Consider the following 20,441-nt stretch of genomic DNA (forward strand, 5'->3'; position numbering starts at 1 on the left):
TTTGACAATTTTTAGGGCCTTCCTCTGACACTGCCTGAAATAGATTTCCTGGGTGGCAGGAAGCTTGGCCCCGGTGATGTACTGGGCCTACCCTCTGTAGTGCCTTGCAGTAGGAGGCCTAGCAGTTGCCATACCAGGTAGTGATGCAACCCGTCAGGAGGCTCTTGATGGTGCAGTTGTAAAACATTTTGAGAATCTGAGGACCCATGTCAAGTCTCCTGCTCAGTCCTCCTTTTCCTGTAGTTCACAATAATCTCCTTTGTCTTGATCACGTTGAGGGAGAGGTTGTTGTCCTGGCACCACACAGTCAGGTCTCTGGCCTGCTCCCTATACGCTGTCTCATCGGTGTCGGTGATCAGGCCTACCACGGTTGTGTCATCAGCAAACTTAATGATTGTGTTGGAGTCGTGCCTGGCCGTGCAGTCATGAGTGAACAGGGGGTACAGGAGGGGTCTGAGCACACACCCCTGAGAGGCCCCCGTGTTGAGGATCAGCGTGGCGGATGTGTTGTTACCTACCCTTACCACATGTGGGATGCCCGTCAGGAAGTCCAAGATCTAGTTGCAGAGGGAGGTGTTTAGTCCCAGGGTTCTTAGCTTAGTGATGATCTTTGAGGGCATTATGGTGTTGAACGCTGAGCTGTAGTCAATGAATAGCATTCTCACATAGGTGTTCCTTTAGTCCAGGTGGGAAAGGGCAGTGTGGGGTGGAATAGAGATTGCATCATCTGTGGATCTGTTGGTGCGGTATGCAAATTAGATTGAGTATAGGGTTTCTGGGATAATGGTGTTGATGTGAGCCATAAGTGCTGTTACTGTTAGGTGGACACATCTTGGAGCAACAACAGCTTAGCCACAAAGTGGAAGGCCACACAAGCTCACAGAACGGGACTGCCGTGTGCTAAAGCACGTAACAATTGTTTGTCCTCGGTTGCAACACTCACTACCGAGTTCCAAACTGCCTCTGGAAGCAACGTCAGCACAAGAACTGTTCGTCGGGAGCATAGTGCCAACTGTAAAGTTTGGTGGAGGAGGAATAAAGGTCTGGGGCCCCTTAGTTCCAGTGAAGGGAAATCTTAACGCTACAGCATACAATGACTTTCTAGACGATTTTGTGGCAACAGTTTGGAGAAGGCTCTTTCCTATTTCAGCGTGACAATTCCCCCATGCACAAAGCGAGGTCCATACAGAAATGGGTTGTTGAGATTGGCGTGGAAGATCTTGACTGGGCTGCACAGAGCCCTGACCTCAACCCTGTCAAACACCTTTGGAATTAATTGGACTGCGAGCCAGGCTCGACTGCGAGCCAGGCCTTATCTCCCAACATCACTGCCTGATCTCACTAATGCTCTTGTGACCAAATGGAAGCAAGTCTACGCAGCAATGTTCCAACATCGAGTGGAAAGCCTCCCCAGAAGAGTGGAGACTGTTATATCAGAGAAGGAGGGGACCAACTCCACATTAATTCCCATGATTTTGGTAGTGTATATTTGTGTGAAGATTGTCTATTACAGTGACAAGATATTCAAATTACCTCTCTAACAATGGAAATACATGTCCTCAAAGATGGATGGCAGGTGAGATCAGGCGGGACCATTCTTGCCAATGAGAGGGCAGATACAGGTGTGAACCTGACATAGAGATAGAGGACTAAACTTTATCTGTGTCATTATAGTGTCTGTGTCAGAATGGGCAGCCCCATTGATGCTATCTCAGTTTTATAGCAGTAAATGTTCTTCTTCATTGGCTGATTGCTGCCAACCCATAGAAATCTACACCCAATTGAGTATTTTAAAGTGGTGGAATCAGTTAATGGCAATGTCCAGGCTAACAAGAGTTATCCTTGATGACTCCTCTATTTATCTCTATGAAAACAGGCACAACTTGGTTGTTTTTCAAAGTTGCCGAAATGCCACGTGCATCCACTTTTATCAGTGCAGTCGTAACAACTTAACCATCGTGAAACTTCTATTCGATCAATAAAGCCTCACGTAGCAAATTAGCAATATATATTTTTGTTGACATTCAAAAATATCTCACTTATTTGGCTTTTTTTCTCGGACAGATATGGGGAGGAGTAAAACCTCTCGCTTGGCCTCTTCCTCTCTGCTATTTGCCCGCATTGAACAAGAAGGACCCCAAGGCCCAATAAATGCCAGGCTTTTTCCTGCCTGATTTCATAATAATTTCGGGAAATGGATTACAAGCGAACCGGACTCAATGCAACTAATTTACTTGACTTTCCTATTGAATGTTGTAGTGGTGAAGTTCCTGAAATATCTGGAATTGTAATGTCTTAAAATGTATATCATTTTCATCAGGCTTTCGTTATACACCGTTCTTGTTTAGTTAGCCACTTGGTGTATTTAAGGAACTTACTGGTCAGCTAAAAATAGTATTCTTTATCATGTATTGTGTTTAACGATAGCTAATCTGGGGGGCTATTTACTTTTTAAATGATTGTTAGGTTGCTAACAAGCCAGGCACTTGTATCTCATTAATTTGCTAACTAAACAAGCGTCGACGAGTTTTGGTACTCGGTGTACCGTTTTCAATCCCCCCCGCCGCTTTAATTTCACCCGAAACCCCCGGTCTCTCAACAAAGCTTGTTTTGACTGTTAACAAGTTTGCAGGCTTTTACAACACAACGAAACCCGTGCAGAAGAGCCACATTAGCGAGTAGCGGCTCATTTGACCGGTGCTTGACGCGTGTCCCGTAGCTATCTAGCTAGCCAGCCAGGTGCTCAATCATATCACTCAATGGCTATAAATACACCACTCTTTGTCCCCCACTCAGCGTCCTACCAAAAGCGGTGAGTTTGCCTATTGGATCCCTTACGACTTTTCAGACAACCCATTGGGACGTTGTCGCTCTACATGGTCGCCACAGCCAAGTCAAGACTATCTGAAAAACTTGGAGGCACTGTAGCAATGCTGGAATGAGGCATCTCGCCCCGGCTGGATGTCTTCAAGTCGGGTTACCGAAGTAAACGCATTCAACTGTGGCTTTTTGGCAGAATATCAAGCGTCATCCATGGCCTGTCAACAGTAGCTTGTACCCGGTAGGGGAAACGTTAGCTATTTAACATTAACTATCGCTGTTAAAGGTCAACACCCTTTTGTTTTGATTGTAAACTGTGAATGAACTCCAAAACAAAAGTTAGGACTCTTCTATCACAGTGGAACATCATGTCGGAGGATAACAACGCAGACATATTCATCAAGGTAAGGGTGAATTTGAAGATTGAGCAACTGGATGTGCATGCTGGATGTGCTGTTAATGTTTTTATAATGCATTGAAATAAGTGTCACTTGACTGAAGTGTCCGATTGTATCATAGGCAAGTCATTTGCTTAGATTTTGGAGTAAGTATTTTGGTCCTCTTTGTAAGTTTACTGTAGTATTTTAGCAGTGTTGGAGTAGTTAAGTACGTATACTAAAACTACACTGAACAAAAATGTAAAAGGTAACATGTCAAGTGTTGGTTTCATGAGCAGAAATAAAAGATCTCAAATGTTCCATATGCACAAAAATAGTATTTCTCAAATTTGGTGCACAAATGTGTTTACATCCCTGTTAGTGAACATTTCTCCTTTGCCAAGATAATCCATCCACCGGACAGGTGGATTAAACAGCATGATCATTACACAGGTACACCCTGTGCTGGGAACAATAAAAGTCTATCGTTTTGTCACACACAACAATGCTACAGATGTCTTGAGGGAGCGTGCAATTGGTATGCTGACTGCAGGAATGTCCACCAGAGCTGTTGCCAGATAATTAAATATGAATTTCTCTACCATAAGCCACCTCTAATGTCGTTTTCGAGAATTTGGCAGCATGTCCAAACAGCCTCACAACCGCAGACGAGTATGGCGTCGAGTGATTTACTTATGTCCCATGGTGGGGTTATGGTATGGGCAGACATAAGCTACGAACACATGCATTTTATCTATGGCAATTTGAATGCACAAAAATACCATGATGAGATCCTGAGGGACATTTTTGTAAGGTATCTGTGACCAACAGATGTATACCTTTATTCCCAGCCACGTTTAATCCATAGATTAGGCCTAATACATTTATTTAAATTTACTGATTTCCTCATGAAAAGTAAAATCAATGGAATTGTTTTTATATTTTTCAGTATAGTAATTAAATTACATTTTGCAGTTTGGTAGCAGTTTAACTAAATTCACATCTTGGATGTATTTCCAATCGTCATTTACTTTTTCGCCCTGTAGCTAGCGGTATCGCTAATTACTGGATCTACACTACAAAAAAAATATGGGTGAAGTAGGCAAGAATTTACTTTCCCTTCATCAGACCTGACTAATTCTCACTTGAAATAGTTTGTTTTAATATGAGAAATGACATAGTTAACATCAGACTACAGTGACCTGTCTTGCAGTTTGTAGTGTATGACCTCTCAGATTTTAAATACTACTTTTCACAAAGTAGTTTTGAAAAGTACTTCACTACAGACAAAATAGCTTTAGTTAAGTCAACTACCTTTTTCTTAAGGATTCATTTAATGATACTGAACTTCTTCCAGTGTAAAGTTATTGACAGCATGGTAAACTATTTTCAGAGTAGCTTCCCTAACACTGTATTTTAGAAGCAATGTCTAATGCGTAACATGCTGTCACATATCACCTCATTTTAAAATGGAAAACGGTAATCTTATGTCTTGTAAGAGCGAAGAAAGAATGAACTTTCCATGTGTATTAGTTACATGAAACCAGCCTCATTTTTGTTTTCCCTGCAACACAATTTAGTGCCCCAAGTAGTCTGAACTCTGCTGGGTGTTGTTTATAGAGCCCCATAGTGGTGGTGTCATAATACCCATAAAACCTAGTGGTCAAACAGGGAAATGGTTCCAATAATTTTTCCACGAATTGTTTTTCCCATGGGGGATTTTAGAAACACTTAAAATAAGGGCTGTGTTTTGTGTTTCTAAAATCCCCTGTGGGGAACAATGAATGGTGGAAAAAGTGTTGGAACCATTTCCCTGTTTGACCACTAGGTTTTATGGGAATTATGATTCATACTGTGGCACTATATGTAGGTTTCTGTTTAAACGTATGATTTGTTAAATAACCCTCTAGCTCTCATCACCATGAATATGCAATCGCATGACCCATCTATCAATGTGTTTTTTAAAATTTATTTGCTACCTATCAGAACAACCTTTTGTACTTTTTACTTTGAGGTCCTTTTTCTGGAATAGATGAATGAGTGTGACATTCAACCTCTGAAATGTGTCATGGTCAGAATCCGGTGTAACGATCAAGCACCCTCAAGCTCAAGTGAGTAGGGTAGATGCTTTTAGCAGGAAACACTCCTCTGTATTAAGGATATATACCTCCTTGTGAACCCTGTATGCACACATAAGTAAGTCGCTTTGGATAAAAGCGTCTGCTAAATGGCATTTATTATTATTATTATTATTAACCCTCTCTCCTCTCTCCAGGTCTGTCTTAAATGTTATCCAGCCAGTCTGTCTGGAACCATAATCATCCCCAGACAACCCCTCAGATGCCTGGCCTAGTCGCCCCTGCTCTTGGTGGCTACTCTTAGTGTGTCAGTGGGCATCCATATCAACCATAAAATGTGTTCCAAGTGGCCGGTCAGAATGTGCTAAGGATGGGAGGAGGCCCAGGGGGGAGAGGGTCGGTTTCCATTTGAACAGCCACAAAATCAAAATTGGCTATCGTAAAAATTTGTGAAAACAATCATTTAGTCTTTAAGGTTAGCCGTGTGATTCAAGGTTTGGTTAAAAATCAGATTTTAAGAGTATAGAAATACTACAATTGTTTTACTAGTGACAACCAGAGGTGCTGGCTGTTTGGAATAGCCTAGCGCAGAGAATTGGAACACGGCCTGGGCCAAAAAACCCCAAGGGCTATATTGGCCGGCTAGACTGAACAGGAAAAGGAGAGGTTTTAAGTGACACTTACGGAGTTTACCTTAAGTGTTTAGGCTTTTTTGTAAACCACTCTTCCTAGCTACTTGCCAAATACACCCTTGCTTGTCATAGGATATAAATGGTTGGACCAGAGCCCAGTGGTACTGGATAGGGGTCATCTCTGGTCCAAGAAAAGCCTCTGAGTAATTGGTATGCATTACGACTATGGCCATGAGTGTATGTATACACAACAGGAGCTTGACGTATCAATATTGTAAAATTCCTCTCTTTTAACTGTGAACAGGGATGCTGATGCCTTCACATGTTTTCTGTGTGAAATGTTTCCAGATGCAGGACGGACTGATCAAATCAAACTTTATTTGCTACATACTGTTTTCACTGCTACCGCACGGCAAGCTGTACCGGAGCGCCAAGTCTAGGACCAAAAGGCTCCTCAACAGCTTCTACCCCCAAGCCTTTAGACATCTGTCTAATTTATAAAAATTGCCACCGGACAATTTACATTGACCCCCCCCCTTTTCTCCACTGCTGCTACTCGCTGTTTGTTACTGATGCATAGTCACTTTGCCCCCACCTACATGTACAGATTACCTCAACTAGCCTGTATCCCTGCACACTGACTGATTGGGGGCCTTGAAAGTAAAAACAAATACAAATAATTATACTTATAGCTATTTATCGTTTAAAGGTACATGTAATTGACCCAGATGCATTTTTGATTTTTCCCTCTCTTAGGATACCTCCATCTTGGAGGAGTACAACATCAACTGGACACAGAAGCTCGGGGCTGGGATCAGTGGACCTGTTAGGTGAGTGTTCTCTCATAGTTGGTCCTATTGAAGGGTTCGCTTTGCCATAGCCAACTCAATTGTGCAATGTAGGAGATGCATAAATATGGTTGCATAAACCCAGATGAGGTTCAACAGTTGTCCTCCAGAAGAGTCCTGTGCTTTTAGACTGGATTTGAGATGGTGGTGTCACCTACACTTGTTAAAGGTAGTATTACTCAGTGTGTTTACAGTGGCGCCTGCCCTGGCAGCACCAGCACCCTCTCACCCCATTGACCCGGTCGGTGTGGTAATGTGTCATCTCTGGACGGGGCGTTAGTGTCAATGTGTTTGGGATACACCTCGTCAGCTGTGGAGGGAAGTTACCTCCAACATTCTCATGTTTAGGGAATTGGACTTGCGTTGAATTGCCTTCACCTCAAAGGCTGTCCTCCATTTTCCTGATTCATCTTTGGCCAGGCTACTCGCTTCAGAGGGGTATACTACGACGCCAGCTAGATCTGTTCAGGGTTTTTAAACCAAGGGAAAGGAACTGTGATTGGGTAGGAAACAGGAGGTGTGTCTTCTGATTGATGATTGATTGGGGAGTGATGATTTTCACCTGCCGAGGAGAGAAAAGAACACAGGATACATATCTACACACCCACAGGATACCTGTATCCGTAACAAATGCACAGGCCCCCTTTCCCCACTCCTATGGCTAAAAATAATCATATTAAGACATGAAAGTAAAGTTTTACCACGTGTGATGTTTCAAGTGCATCCTGTCATTACTTAATGTGTAGTGTGACACATTGGGCTGGGAATGTCACGATAGCGCCATACTTATTGTGATTCTCATGATTCAAAATGCATTGCAATATGATGGTTCTAAAGTTATTACTCCACCATACTGTAGTTCTGCTGCAGATGGATGAGAGAAATGAGACGTTTTGATCAGTCATGGAAATAAAAGTGCTGAAAACGAATTGGCTCGCTCTTTAAAAAGAATATGGAGAACACGCAATGAAGGAAAAATACTGGAGATTTGGTGCATGTACTAGCGATATATACTACTGATCATTTAGAAATGTCCTTGTTTTTGAAAGAAAACTTATTCTTTTTTTTTTTGTCCATTTTAAAATAACATCAAATTGATCAGCATTACAGTGTAGACATTGTTAATGTTGTAAATGACTATTGAACTTGAGGTGTCTGTCTCAAACTAGACACTAATGTACTTGTCCTCTTGCTCAGTTGTGCACCGGGGGCTCCCATTCTTTTCTATTCTGGTCAGAGCCAGTTTGCGCTGTTCTGTGAAAGGAGTAGTACACAGCATTGTACGAGATCTTCAGTTTCTTAGATATTTCTTGCATGGAATAGCCTTCATTTCTCAGAATAAGGATAGACTGAGTTTCAGAAGAAAGTTATTTTGTTTCTTGCCATTTTGAGCCTGTAATCGAACACACAAATGCTGATGCTCAAGATATTCAACTAGTCTAAAGAAGGCCTGTTTTATTTCTAAGTGATCCTGAACTTTTGAATGGTAGTGTATTTGACTTTTTTTTTAACATTTTGATTTAAAACATTTAATCAGTCTTCTTCCTAAGATATGGTCTGAAGAGTGAGGAGAATATAATTTGATTGAGCAGTGAGTTGAGGACCAAACTTAATTCAGGATAAAGTGGAGCTAGCCTGCCCCAGAGTAGGTTAGAGCTGGTGGCGTTGCCATAGAAATGTACCTGGCTAAAAGGTGAGGCACCTTGGCCTTATCTTTTCAACAGCTGGTATGTGACTCAGACTCCAACCGATTTCAAAGTACTGGGTTAGGGTTACTGTTTGTAACTGTCTAAGTCCTGGGTGGTTCACCTTTTGTCATGGTCTTAAGGAACACACACAGCGCACCTAATGTGGATCTAGTATTTGTCTGCTGATAATTCAGTGCGCTGTGTTTTAGGGACCACCTACTGTAGACGTATGATTTCCCACAATTTTCATGTGATTCTACATGTAAAATCGGTGTGCACTCTGTTAGCAAATTACTTTCAGAGGTGTTAATTACTCTCTGCCAGCAAAAGCTATTGGTATGTCTGAGCCTTAACTCTTCAACGGCTCACTGTTCGTCATGGTCTACTGACACACTATAAACACAAGCTCTTGCGTGCCGCAAAACCTTAGTAATTGATTCAGAATGGAGACTCATTGCTTTCTATATAAGCCATCTATAGCTAGATACTGTAGGTATAACTAGTCTGTCTTTTCTCTCTTCTTCCTATTTATTGTTCCCGTTACCCTGTTCTTCTCCTCTCATACTCTTTCTGACGCATCAGGAATTTCACTCCCCCTGTTGAACTTTGGTCGAAGCCTATCCTGGAGGAACATTCTGCTATGTTTTATTCTTAGTGTAATCTGAGTTTAGGAGCAGAGGTTATGGTTTGGATAGAATGTTTGTCCTCAGTGAGAGGCTGGTACTGGTATTAAGCCTACTCTTATTTAACCTAATAACGGCATGGACCACCATTAGGGCTGGGAAATGCCAGGGACCTCACAATATGATATTATCACGGTAGTTTGGTGCCAATACGATATGTATTGCTGTTCTTTGTATTGTATTTTGACACTGATTTTTGTGATTTTTGTTCTGAACATATTGCTGCTGCAGAGGGACAAGGGAGAGCAATGAGGAAAATCAGTTTTGATCGGTCATGGAAATAAAATGGCTCCCTGCTGGAGAACAAGCTATGGAGGAGAAATGCTGGATTTTAATACGATATTGTCAAACTGAAACAATGTGTTTTCAAAAATATCCTCTCTAAAATATATATATATTTTTTAACGTGTTTTATTCCCCTTCACTAATTAGCTCTAGGGCTGCACAATATGGGCAAATTATGTAATAGTGCATTAAAAAATGTAATCATTTGATAGCTTTTTGCAGTTTTTATTTAGATCAAACACTTTGAAGTGTTGGGATCAAGGAAATTAAATGTGTATTCCAATTCATGATGTTTGGCATGACAACTAATGGTAGGTGGTGTTTGTGGTGTTTGGCATGACAACTAATGGTAGGAACCAAAGTGTTGGTTGGATTTCTCAGGGGACCATTCTTACATATTCAATGTTGCAATTTTTTTGCTGCCTCTTGCGATATTAAAATTAGCTAACTTGTGCAGCCCAAATTGGCTCCATGAAAAGCTGACTCACTGTTGTTATATTGTCTGATTTCTTAATTACATTTCTCTTCCTCAATAGAGTTTGTGTTAAGAAGTCGACTCAGGAACGCCTGGCCTTGAAGATCCTCATTGATCGTCCCAAGGCCAGAAATGAGGTTTGAACCATTGTTTTGGTTTTATGATTGTCTTTTGTTCGCGTTGTCCTTGTCTGTGTGTCATCTCCACTGTTATGCATCGTCTGTTTCATCAGTGTTGCGTCTGCTGTGTTGGTTTAAGTCCCAAATGGCATCCTATTCCCTATAAAGTGCACAAATTTCGACCAGGGCCCATAGGGCTCTGCTCAAATATAGTGCACTATATAGGGTTTCATTTGGGACATAAGCTGCAGTCCAATATATTGGCACCCTTGCATGAAACACTGTTTCTTAAATAATACATTTTTTAAAAACTGTTCCAGACCAACTTTTTTTTTTTTTTAAACAAAAATTACTATTTTTCACTTTGAAGTAAAGGATGGCCTTGACTCAGTTATTTAAATTCTTGTTTACTGTAATTTCTCACCTGTGTTAAGTTGCAGGTGCCAACATGGTAAAAATAGCTGTTCAACTAGTTTTGAAAAGATAAAACTGAACACCCTTGCATTCAATTGTATAGTCACTCAGCCACTAAATGTCATCACCAGCCCACTACTTACTATTAGATAAAGAACCTCGCCAGAGTAGTGAACTACGTGTTTCAGCTAATAATTTAATACATTTCTGCTGTAGTTTGGTGGTAGTTGAACTAATTTCAAAATTTGTTAGTGGTTTTAGTAGTTAATAACTTTTTTTTGTAGTGTTGTAGCTAACTACGGTACTGGAACTACGTACTACATTTTTTGCTAAAATACAATATGGGTGAAGTAGGCAAGACTACTTCACCCAGGCTTAGAACTATAAGTTAAGTATAGCTGTAAGAAATCTAAGATGTGTCAAATTATATTCAGCTCAGGGCTCCAGCCATGTGTTTAGTTTTCTAACTTGTTAGCCAACTGGCTAGATGTTAAGGTTCTTGGTTACAGCAGAGACATTCAGTCCTCTCCTGGATCAAGATCCCTGTTGCCAAAATAATTTTGTGCGTTGTCATCCCCCTCCAAAAATGTCATTGTTTAAAAATACATGCGCCGATTGTGTGCACATTCACTAATACCGTACATTATATATGGTACAGGGACGGTATGAAAATCTGGATACCACCCATCCCTACTTGAAACATAGTGACTCCAGAGTGAGATGTTCTTGCAATTTGTAGTCTGACATAACTAAAATCAGATATGGTAATTTTTCACAAAGTTGTTTGGATGTAGGGAACTACTTTTCAAAGCAACTTTAGTTAAGTAAAATATGTTTCCTAAGGGGAGCTTTAGTGTAGCTTCTTCCAGTGTGAAGTAATTGGAAGCTTGGTAAACTATATTTTCAGAGTAGCATCCCCAACACTGCACCTCGGCTACCTGCAGTTGTCCAGCTGTGTGAGGTGCAGTTGAAACGAGCTGCCCCCATCACAGCAGCAGAGCGTCCCATCAGTGCAACGTGCCCTTGTCAGCTCTGAAGGGCTACTTGGCCTATATGTTTCTGCAAGGAACGCTGAAAAATAAGTCTGTTTCTGTAGTTTTGCCGATGGTTATCTGCTCTGTTTGTGTGTATCAACTGTGAAAGACTCTGCCTCTGCCTAGCCAGACATGGTCAGTGTCACCAGGCGTGTTTTAACTCTTTGTTCTGTCTGATGATTCAGGTGCGGCTTCACATGATGTGTGCCACACACCCCAACATCGTGCAGATTATGGAGGTGTATGCCAACAGTGTGCAGTTTCCTCACGAATCCACTCCAAGGTGAGTCAACTGAGTCTATGTGTACCAGCACATACAACACGTCATCACCTAAAACCCTGTGAATGCCACTGTCATATTGCTACATACAGTATTAATGCTTGTGCACCTTGTGTACTTTTACTAAAGTGGTGGGATATCAGTTCTTGCCCACAACAGTTAACCCTTGAGTCTTGTATTAATCCTCGTTCGAGGCATAGATCAAATGGCACAGTTCTAAGCTATCTTGTACTGTATGTATACCATTTCAAGCCAACCCCAAGGCCATTTCATATAGAGGGTTAGCTACTGATCATAGCATTTTTGTGTTAGAGACTTCATCTGATCTGATATCACGCATCTGTGTCCTTGGAATGATTCATGTGAATGTCAGAAGCTTGATTTAAAATGTTTCTTATTATAATTCTGATTTCTCTAACCAATGCAGTGATTTAGATCATTACTGAGACGTCGTTTTAAAAAAAAGTCTACCAGACTCCGTCTCTGAATGGATACGTTTTTAGATCTGACAGTCATGTAATGTTTTCCTTTTCACTGTTAGCTCCGAGGGTATTGTTAGTAGTAGTAGTAGTAGTAGTGCACCCCATAGGGAATAGGGTGCCATATTCCATAAGGTACATAGTGAACTTGTTTCAACCAGAGCCCTGAAGGTGCACTCCATAGGGAATAGGGTGCCATTTGCGACACGTAGTAGATTTATGCATTCAAACAGAGCATTTTCCTCTGCATTGCTGCTCCTCCTCCCAGGCTTCCTAATGTACACATACATTAATTACATCACTTCCTGGTGTAGTTGAGCCTCTCTCTGTTGTCCTTTATCCTCCGTCAGATTGGCCAGGCGCTGCGCGTCAAACATATCATTGTAAAATGATGTGTGTTAATATGGAGTTGGTCACCGCTTTGCTGATATAACAGCCTCTACTTTTCTGGGAAGGCTTTCCACTAGATGGTGGGACATTTGCTGCGGGGACTTGGTTCTATTAACCCACAAGTATTATTTAGGTCAGGCACTGATGTTGGGCGATTTAGGCTCGGCTCGCAGTCGGCATTCCAATTCATCCCATAGGTGTTTGATGGGGTTGAGGTCAGGGCTCTGTGCAGCCCAGTCAAATTCTTCCACACCGATCTTGACAAAACATTTTTGTGTGGACCTCTCTTTGTGAACCGTGGCATTGTCATGCAGAAACGGGAAAGGGCCTTCCCCAAATTGTTGCCACCCATTTGGAAGCACAGAATCATCTAGAATATAATTGTATGCTGTGGCATTCAGATTTCCCTTCACTGGAATTAAGGGGCCTGAACCATGAAATCAGTCCCATTATTCCTCTACCAAACTGTACAGTTGGCACTATGCATTGGGGCAGGTAGAGTACTTCTGGCATCTACCAAATCCAGATTAGTCAGTTGGACTGCCAGATGGTGAAGTGTGATTCATCACTCCAGAGAACGGGTTTCCACTGCTCCAGTGGCGAGGAGCTTTACACCACTGCAGCTGGCACTTGGCATTGCTCATGGTGATCTTAGGCTTGTGTGCGGCTGCTCGGCCATGGAAACCCATTTCATGAAGCTCCCGACTAACCTTTATTGTGCTGACGTTGCTTCCAGAGGCAGTTTGGAACTCTGTAGTGAGTGTTTCAACCGAGAACAGACTATTTTTATTTATTTATTTTTATATATTTTTTGCGCGCGCTTCAGCACTCGGCGGTTCTGATATGTGAGCTTGTGTGGCCTTACACTTCGTGGCTGCCCCAAAACGTTTCCACTTCACAATAGCAGCACTTATAGTTGACTGGGGCAGTTCTAGCAGGGCAGACATTTGATGATCTGACTTATTGGAAAAGGTGGCATTCTATGACTTTCAAAAATTGAATGGCTGAGGTCTATCATAAAGAACTACAAATGTTGATCTGGACAAGACTGCTGAATTGATGCAAAGGTAAGCATCTCTGGATTTACTATCTAATGTTAGGTAAGTATAGTAATGAATAAATTGGCAAAATGCATTTTTTTAAATGGACAATTCTGTGAACGGTCTTGCGCAAGTTTTAAATTTACACACAACCTGTTCGGCAAAAGGTGTCAGCTAGAGATGCCATATAGGAGCTTGCAGGGATTTGTAGTTTTCCATGTTGTCTACTTTGATGGTAACTAGTATTTTCGAATCAGCGTAAATGTAGTGGACTATATTGATACATTTTTACACGGTTTTCAAAACGTCACTCAGGGGTAAGCCTACACGAAACACAGCCCTCACTTGAAGTGTTTCTAAAATCCCCTATGGGGAAAAATGATTGGAAACATTTCCCTGCTTGACCGCTAGGTTTTATGGGTATTATGACACCTCCACTGTGGGGCTCTAATCCTGTTAGGCTGAGATGATTTTTAAAAATGTTTTATTTCACCTTTTATTTAACCGGGTAGGCTAGTTGAGAACAAGTTCTCAACTGCGACCTGGCCAAGATAAAGCGTAGCAATTCGACACATACAACACAGTTACACAGGGAATAAACAAAACATACAGTAGAACAAAAGAAAACAAAGTATATATACAGCGAGTGCAAATTAGGTAAGTTAGGGAAATAAATAGGCCATGGTGGCAAAGTAATTACAATATAGCAATTAAACACTGGAATGGTAGATCGGCAGAAGGTGAATGTGTAGGTAGAGATACTGGGGTGCAAAGGAGCAAAATAAATAAATACCAGAATGGGGATGAGGTAGGTAGATAGGCTAAGTTCAGGTGCAGTGATCTGTAAACTGCTCTGACAGCTGGTGCTTAAAGTTAGTGAGGGAGATATGAGTCTCCAGCTTCAGTTATTTTTGCAGTTCGTTCCAGTCATGGGCAGCAGAGAACTGGAAGGAAAGACGACCAAAGGAGGAATTGGCTTTGGGGGTGACCAGTGAGATATACCTGCTGGAGAGAGTGCTACGAGTGGGTGCTCCTATGGTGACCAGTGAGCTGAGATAAGGCGGGGCTTTACCTAGCAGAGACTTGTAGATAACCTGTAGCCAGTGGGTTTGGCGACGAGTATGAAGCGAGGGCCAACCAACGAGAGCGTACAGGTCGCAATGGTGGGTAGTGTATGGGGCTTTGGTGACAAAACGGATGGCACTGTGATAGACTGCATCCAGTTTGTTGAGTAGAGTGTTGGAGGCTATTTTATAGATGACATCACCGAAGTCGAGGATCAGTCGGATGGTCAGTTTTACGAGGGTATGTTTGGCAGCATGAGTGAAGGATGCTTTGTTGCGATATAGATTTAATTTTGGATTGGAGATGCTTAATGTGAGTCTGGAAGGAGAGTTTACAGTCCAAGACACACAGGTATTTGTAGTTGTCCACGTATTCTAAGTCAGAGCCGTCCAGAGTAGTGATGCTGGACTAGTGAGCAGGTGCGGGCGGCGATCGATTGAAAAGCATCCATTTAGTTTTACTTGCGTTTAAGAGCAGTTGGAGGCCACGGAAGGAGAGTTGTATGGCATTGAAGCTCGTCTGGAGGTTAGTTAACACAGTGTCCAAGGAGGGGCCAGAAGTATACAGAATGGTGTTGTCTGCGTAGAGGTGGATCAGAGAATCACCAGCAGCAAGAGCAACATCATTGATGTATACAGAAAAGAGAGTCGGCCCGAGAATTGAACCCTGTGGCACACCCGTAGACTGTCAGAGGTCCAGACAACAGGCCCTCCGATTTGACACACTGAACTCTATCAGAGAAGTAGTTGGTAAATGATGTGGAAGAAATATAGCTACAGGGTCCTCTGCCTCACGGAAAGCCTATTCTCATAGACTGAGTGCTAAAAGTCCGTATTTGGCCATATAAAGAAAGCACTATTTAAGCATTGTTAGGATACTAATCTTTTGATAGTGTCAAACATATTTTGAAGCAAAACATTAAGCCTAGTTTTTCTCATTGTTGACAAAATCAACTCGATTTTAGTTTGTGGTTAGTTCTATGAACTAGGCTCATGAGCCATTTATAACCTTGTGACATCATTCTGAACCTTAGTGGCTACCATTGTTGTTTTTCAAATTGAGGAGTTGGCCTTTTAATTTGACAATTCAACTTGGTATTCAGTATCTGATACCACGTTAAATTGTCAAATTTAAAGACCAACTCCTTTATTTGAAAAACAACAATTGCTCGACAATGCATGTGATATCAAGAGGAATGTTTTCTGAGTGACCTAAATATTGACTGGTTGTTATAAAGCTCTCCACTCAAAAATAAGCTTCAAGCTGAACCAGCTTGCTGCAGGCATTGGTTATCAATCAACCTACCAGGGTATTTATTTACAAACCGAAAAGGAACAAGATCACCCATGTGTAATGACCACGTCTTCACTAATGCTGCAGAAATCTGCTCTAAAGCGGTGTCCACACCCATTTGGATCTAATGATCATAATATCACGGCCATATCTAGAGAAACCAAAGACTGGACCTAAAATTGTGTACAACCTGATGCCAGACTTTAAGCATTTTCTGAAATTGCATCTTCTGGTTGCTGATAGGCATGTGCCCATCGAGAAACTTGTTAGATGAAATCTCCATGGATAGATGATGAATTGAAAAGCTGTATGGATGAGGCAAGGGGAAATAAGTCTGACAACACAGAATTGCCACTCACAGTAAATAAGTAGTCTCTGGAGTACCTTAAATGAAATTATGGGCCTTCATTGAGGCAGATGGCTTGTTCATGACAAAACATTTTGATAATGCCAACCATTTTAATACATTTTGTTGACCAAGATTTGCAAAAATAGGCATGACATGCAAACACTGAGCCTTCGTATTCATGCTTATTAGACCAAATAAAGAAAGACTAGCACTAGTTTAGAGTTCTGTAAAGTTGGTGTGGAAGAGTTGATTATTATTTTTTCGATCTATAAATAAACAAGTCACCTGGTACTGATAACCTGGATGGTAAATTGATAAGGTTGGTAGTGGAATACATTGCCACTCCTGTTTGCTAGATCTTCAATTTAAGCCTAGAAGACAGTGTGCCCTGGAGTGAGCCAAAACTCATTCCGCTGCCCAAGAGTAGTAAAGCACCCTTAAATGGTTCAAACATCCAACGAATCCGCCTTAGCCAACTTTTGAAAGAAATGGTGTTTGACCAAATGCAATGTTATGCAATGTTATTTTACAGAAAACAAATTGTATTATGTATGTTTTTTTTTGTCTTTGTTTCTTGTGTGGCCCCAGGATGAGGATCCTAATAAAATAATACTAACTAATGGAACAACCAAATTCAAACTTTTCCCCAGATTTGAGTAGATAACAAACAACTCTCTCATTCATTCCTTGTCTAAATCTCTTTTGGTCTTTCCCTCTGTATCAGAGAGAGGTTACTGATCGTCATGGAGATGATGGAGGGAGGTGAGCTGTTCCACAGGATCAGTCAGCACAAACACTTCACAGAGAAGATGGCCAGCCAGGTCACCAAACAGGTACACTGTCTGTCTAGTGAAAACACAAGGGTCCCATATTCCATACGGTACATAGTGAACTTGTTTCAACCAGAGCCATGAAGGTGCACTCCATAGGGAATAGGGTCCCATATTCCAGACGGTACATAGTGAACTTGTTTAAACCAGAGCCCTGAAGGTGCACTCCATAGGGAATAGGGTGCCATTTGCGACACGTAGTAGATTTATGCATTCAAACAGTGCATTTTCCTCTGCATTGCTGCTGCTCCTCCTCCCAGGCTTCCTAATGTACACATACATTAATTACATGACTTCCTGGTGTAGTTGAGTCTCTCTCTGTGTTGTCCTTTATCCTCCGTCAGATTGGCCAGGCGCTGGAACACTGTCACTCACTGAATATTGCACACAGAGACCTGAAACCAGAGAACCTGCTCTTCAAGGATAACTCCCTGGTGAGGAAGTAGATGGGCTGACTGAAGCGTGCACACACACTGCTCTTAATACAGGTGTCTAGTAATAGGCTGAAACGAGCATGTTGCAAGAGGAGAATCCCTTAAACATTTACACATCCTATTTGAAAATGCTCATATGCTCATCCCTCTTTCTGGTCTGTCGTTATCCCTTTCCTGTTCAAGGATGCACCGGTGAAGTTGTGCGATTTTGGATTTGCCAAAATCGACCAGGGCGACTTGATGACCCCACAGTTCACGCCTTACTACGTTGCACCTCAGGTAAGGGTGTTCTCCTCAGATTTGACACCAAGTTGGGGGAGTATGAAATGGTTAAATCAGTCTTCTCCTCACTCTAGGTACTTGAGGCTCAAAGGCGACACCAGAAGGAAAAGTCTGGAATAATACCTACCTCACCCACCCCCTACACTTATAACAAGGTGAGCCACTACCCCTCCCCCTACACTTATAACAAGGTGCCCCCCACCCGTTCTTCTCAAGCGCTGTCAGGTTGGATGGGGAGCGTTGCTTCACAGCTATTTTCAAGTCTCTTTAGAGATGTTAGATCAGGTCCAAGTCCGGGCTCTGGCTGGGCCACTCCAGGATATTCAGAGATTTGTTCCGAAGCCACTCCTGCATTGTCTTGGCTGTGTGCTTAGGGTCGTTGTTCTGTTGGAAGGACGTCATGCATCTCTCTGTACTTAGCTCCGTTCATCTATCCCTCAATCCTGACTAGTCTCCCAGTCCCTGTCGCTGAAAAACAATCAAATGTATTTATAAAGCCCTCTTTACATCAACCAATGTCACAAAGTGCTATATAGAAACCCAGCCTAAAACCCCAAACAGCAAGCAACGCAGATGTAGAAGCACAGTGGCTAGGAAAAACTCCCTAGAAAGGCAGGAACCTAGGAAGAAACCAAACTGAGGGGTGGCCAGTCCTCTTTGGCTGTGCCGGGTGGGGATCATAACAGTGCATGACCAAGATGTTCATAGATGACTAGCAGGGTCAAATAATAATAATAATAATAATAATAATAATAATAATAATAATAATAATAATAATAATAATAATAATCACAGTTGTTTGTAGAGTGTGCAACAGGTCAGCACCTCAGGAGTAAATGTTAGTTGGCTTGCCGATCATTCAGTGTTAGACAGCAAGTGTGGTAGAGAGCAAGTTGCAAACTGCAGGTCCGGGACAAGGTAGCACGTCCGGTGAACAGGTCAGGGTTCCATAGCCACAGGCAGAACAGTTGAAACTGTTGCAGCAGTATGACCAGGTGGACTGGGGACCGCAAGTAGTCATCAGGCCAGGTTGTCCTGAGGCATGGTCCTAGGGCTCAGGTCCTCAGAGAGAGAAATAAAGAATTATGAGGGGGCATACTTAAAATTCACATAGGACACCGGATAAGACAGGAGAAATACTCCAGATATAACAGACTGACTGACCCTAGCCCCCTGACATAAACTATTGCAGCATAACTACTAGAGCCTGAGACAGGAGGGGTCGGGAGACACTGTCGTTGTCGTCCGAAGATACCCCCGGACAGGGCCAACCAGGCTGGATATAACCCCACCCACTTTGCCAAAGCACAGCCCCCACACCACTAGAGGGATATCTTCAACCACCAACTTACTACTCTGAGACAAGGCAGAGTATAGCCCACAAAGATCTCCCCCACGGCACGAACCCGAGGAAGATCACGTCAGTGACTCACCCCACCTAGGGTTGGGATGGAAGAGCGCCAGTGACTCAGCTCCTGTGATGGGGTCAGAGAGGAACCGGCCAGGCAGAGACTACAGGGGTGGTTTATTGCCTTTCCGTTCACCTTCACACCCCTGGGCCAGACTACATTCAATCATAGGACCTACTGAAGTGATGAGTCTTCAATAAGGACTTAAAGGTCAAGACCGAGTGCATCTCTCACCTGGATAGGCAGACCATTCCATAAAAATTTAGCTCTATAGAAAGCCCTGTCTCCAGCTGTTTGCTTAGAAACTCTAGGGATAATGAGCCCTGCGTCTTGTGACCGACCGTAGGGTAGGTATGTACGGCAGAACCAAATGGGGGGGAGAGGTAGGAGCAAGCCCATGTAATGCTTTGTAGTTTAGTAGTAAAACCTTAATCAGCCCTAGTTTTGCTTCACCGTAGGGAGGGTGCCACCATGCTTCACCGTAGGGAGGGTGCCACCATGCTTCCAGGTGTGACGCTTGGCATTCAGGCCAAAGAGTGCAATCTTGGTTTCATCAGACCTGAGAATTTTGTTTATCATGGTCTGGGAGTCCTTTCGGTGTCTTTTGGATAAGTCCAAGCGTGCTGTCATGTGCTTTTTACTGAGGAGTGGCTTCCGTCTGGCCACTCTACCATAAAGGCCTGATTGGTGGAGTGCTGCAGAGATGGTTGACCTTCTGGGAGGTTCTCCAATCACCGCAGAGGCACTTGGTGACCATCGGGTTCTTGGCCACCTCCCTGACTAAGGCCCTTCCTCGATTGCTCAGTTTGGCTGCTCGGCCAGCTCTAGGAAGAGTCTTGGTGGTTCCAAACTTACATTTAGGAATAATGGAGTCCACTGTGTCCTTGGGGACCTTCAATGTTGCCGAAATGTTTTGGTACCCTTCCCCAGATCTGTGCATCGACACAGTCCTGTACTTGGAGCTCTTCGGACAATTCCTTCAACCTCATTGCTTGGTTTTTGCTCTGATATGCACTGTCAACTGTGGGACCTTGTATAGACAGGTGTGTGCCATTCCAATTCATGTCCAATCAATTGATTTTACCACAGGTGGACTCTCATCAAGTTGTAGAAACATCTCAAGGGTGATCAATGGAA

The 20,441-nt window shown here is 42.5% G+C and overlaps 1 protein-coding gene across 6 annotated transcripts in view; it reads left to right on the plus strand.

Annotated features, from left to right (window-relative positions):
* Positions 1 to 2,152: 2,152 nt before the first annotated feature.
* The window catches only part of LOC118370857 (MAP kinase-activated protein kinase 5-like), a 55,403-nt gene continuing 37,114 nt past the window's right edge, over positions 2,153 to 20,441 (plus strand). Inside the window, exons 1-9 of one of the 6 annotated variants that reach the window (XM_035756047.2) lie at positions 2,153 to 2,302; positions 2,797 to 3,224; positions 6,664 to 6,737; positions 9,948 to 10,023; positions 11,639 to 11,736; positions 17,074 to 17,182; positions 17,524 to 17,613; positions 17,797 to 17,892; positions 17,970 to 18,050. In XM_035756047.2, the coding sequence (XP_035611940.1) occupies positions 3,141 to 3,224; positions 6,664 to 6,737; positions 9,948 to 10,023; positions 11,639 to 11,736; positions 17,074 to 17,182; positions 17,524 to 17,613; positions 17,797 to 17,892; positions 17,970 to 18,050 (708 nt within the window). In that variant the 5' untranslated portion in view covers positions 2,153 to 2,302; positions 2,797 to 3,140. The other 5 variants (XM_035756050.2, XM_035756049.2, XM_052461135.1 and 2 more) reach the window with 5 other exon arrangements.

Source organism: Oncorhynchus keta, chromosome 14 (genome assembly GCF_023373465.1).
Source record: "Oncorhynchus keta strain PuntledgeMale-10-30-2019 chromosome 14, Oket_V2, whole genome shotgun sequence".
NCBI classification, from domain to species: Eukaryota; Metazoa; Chordata; class Actinopteri; order Salmoniformes; family Salmonidae; genus Oncorhynchus; species Oncorhynchus keta.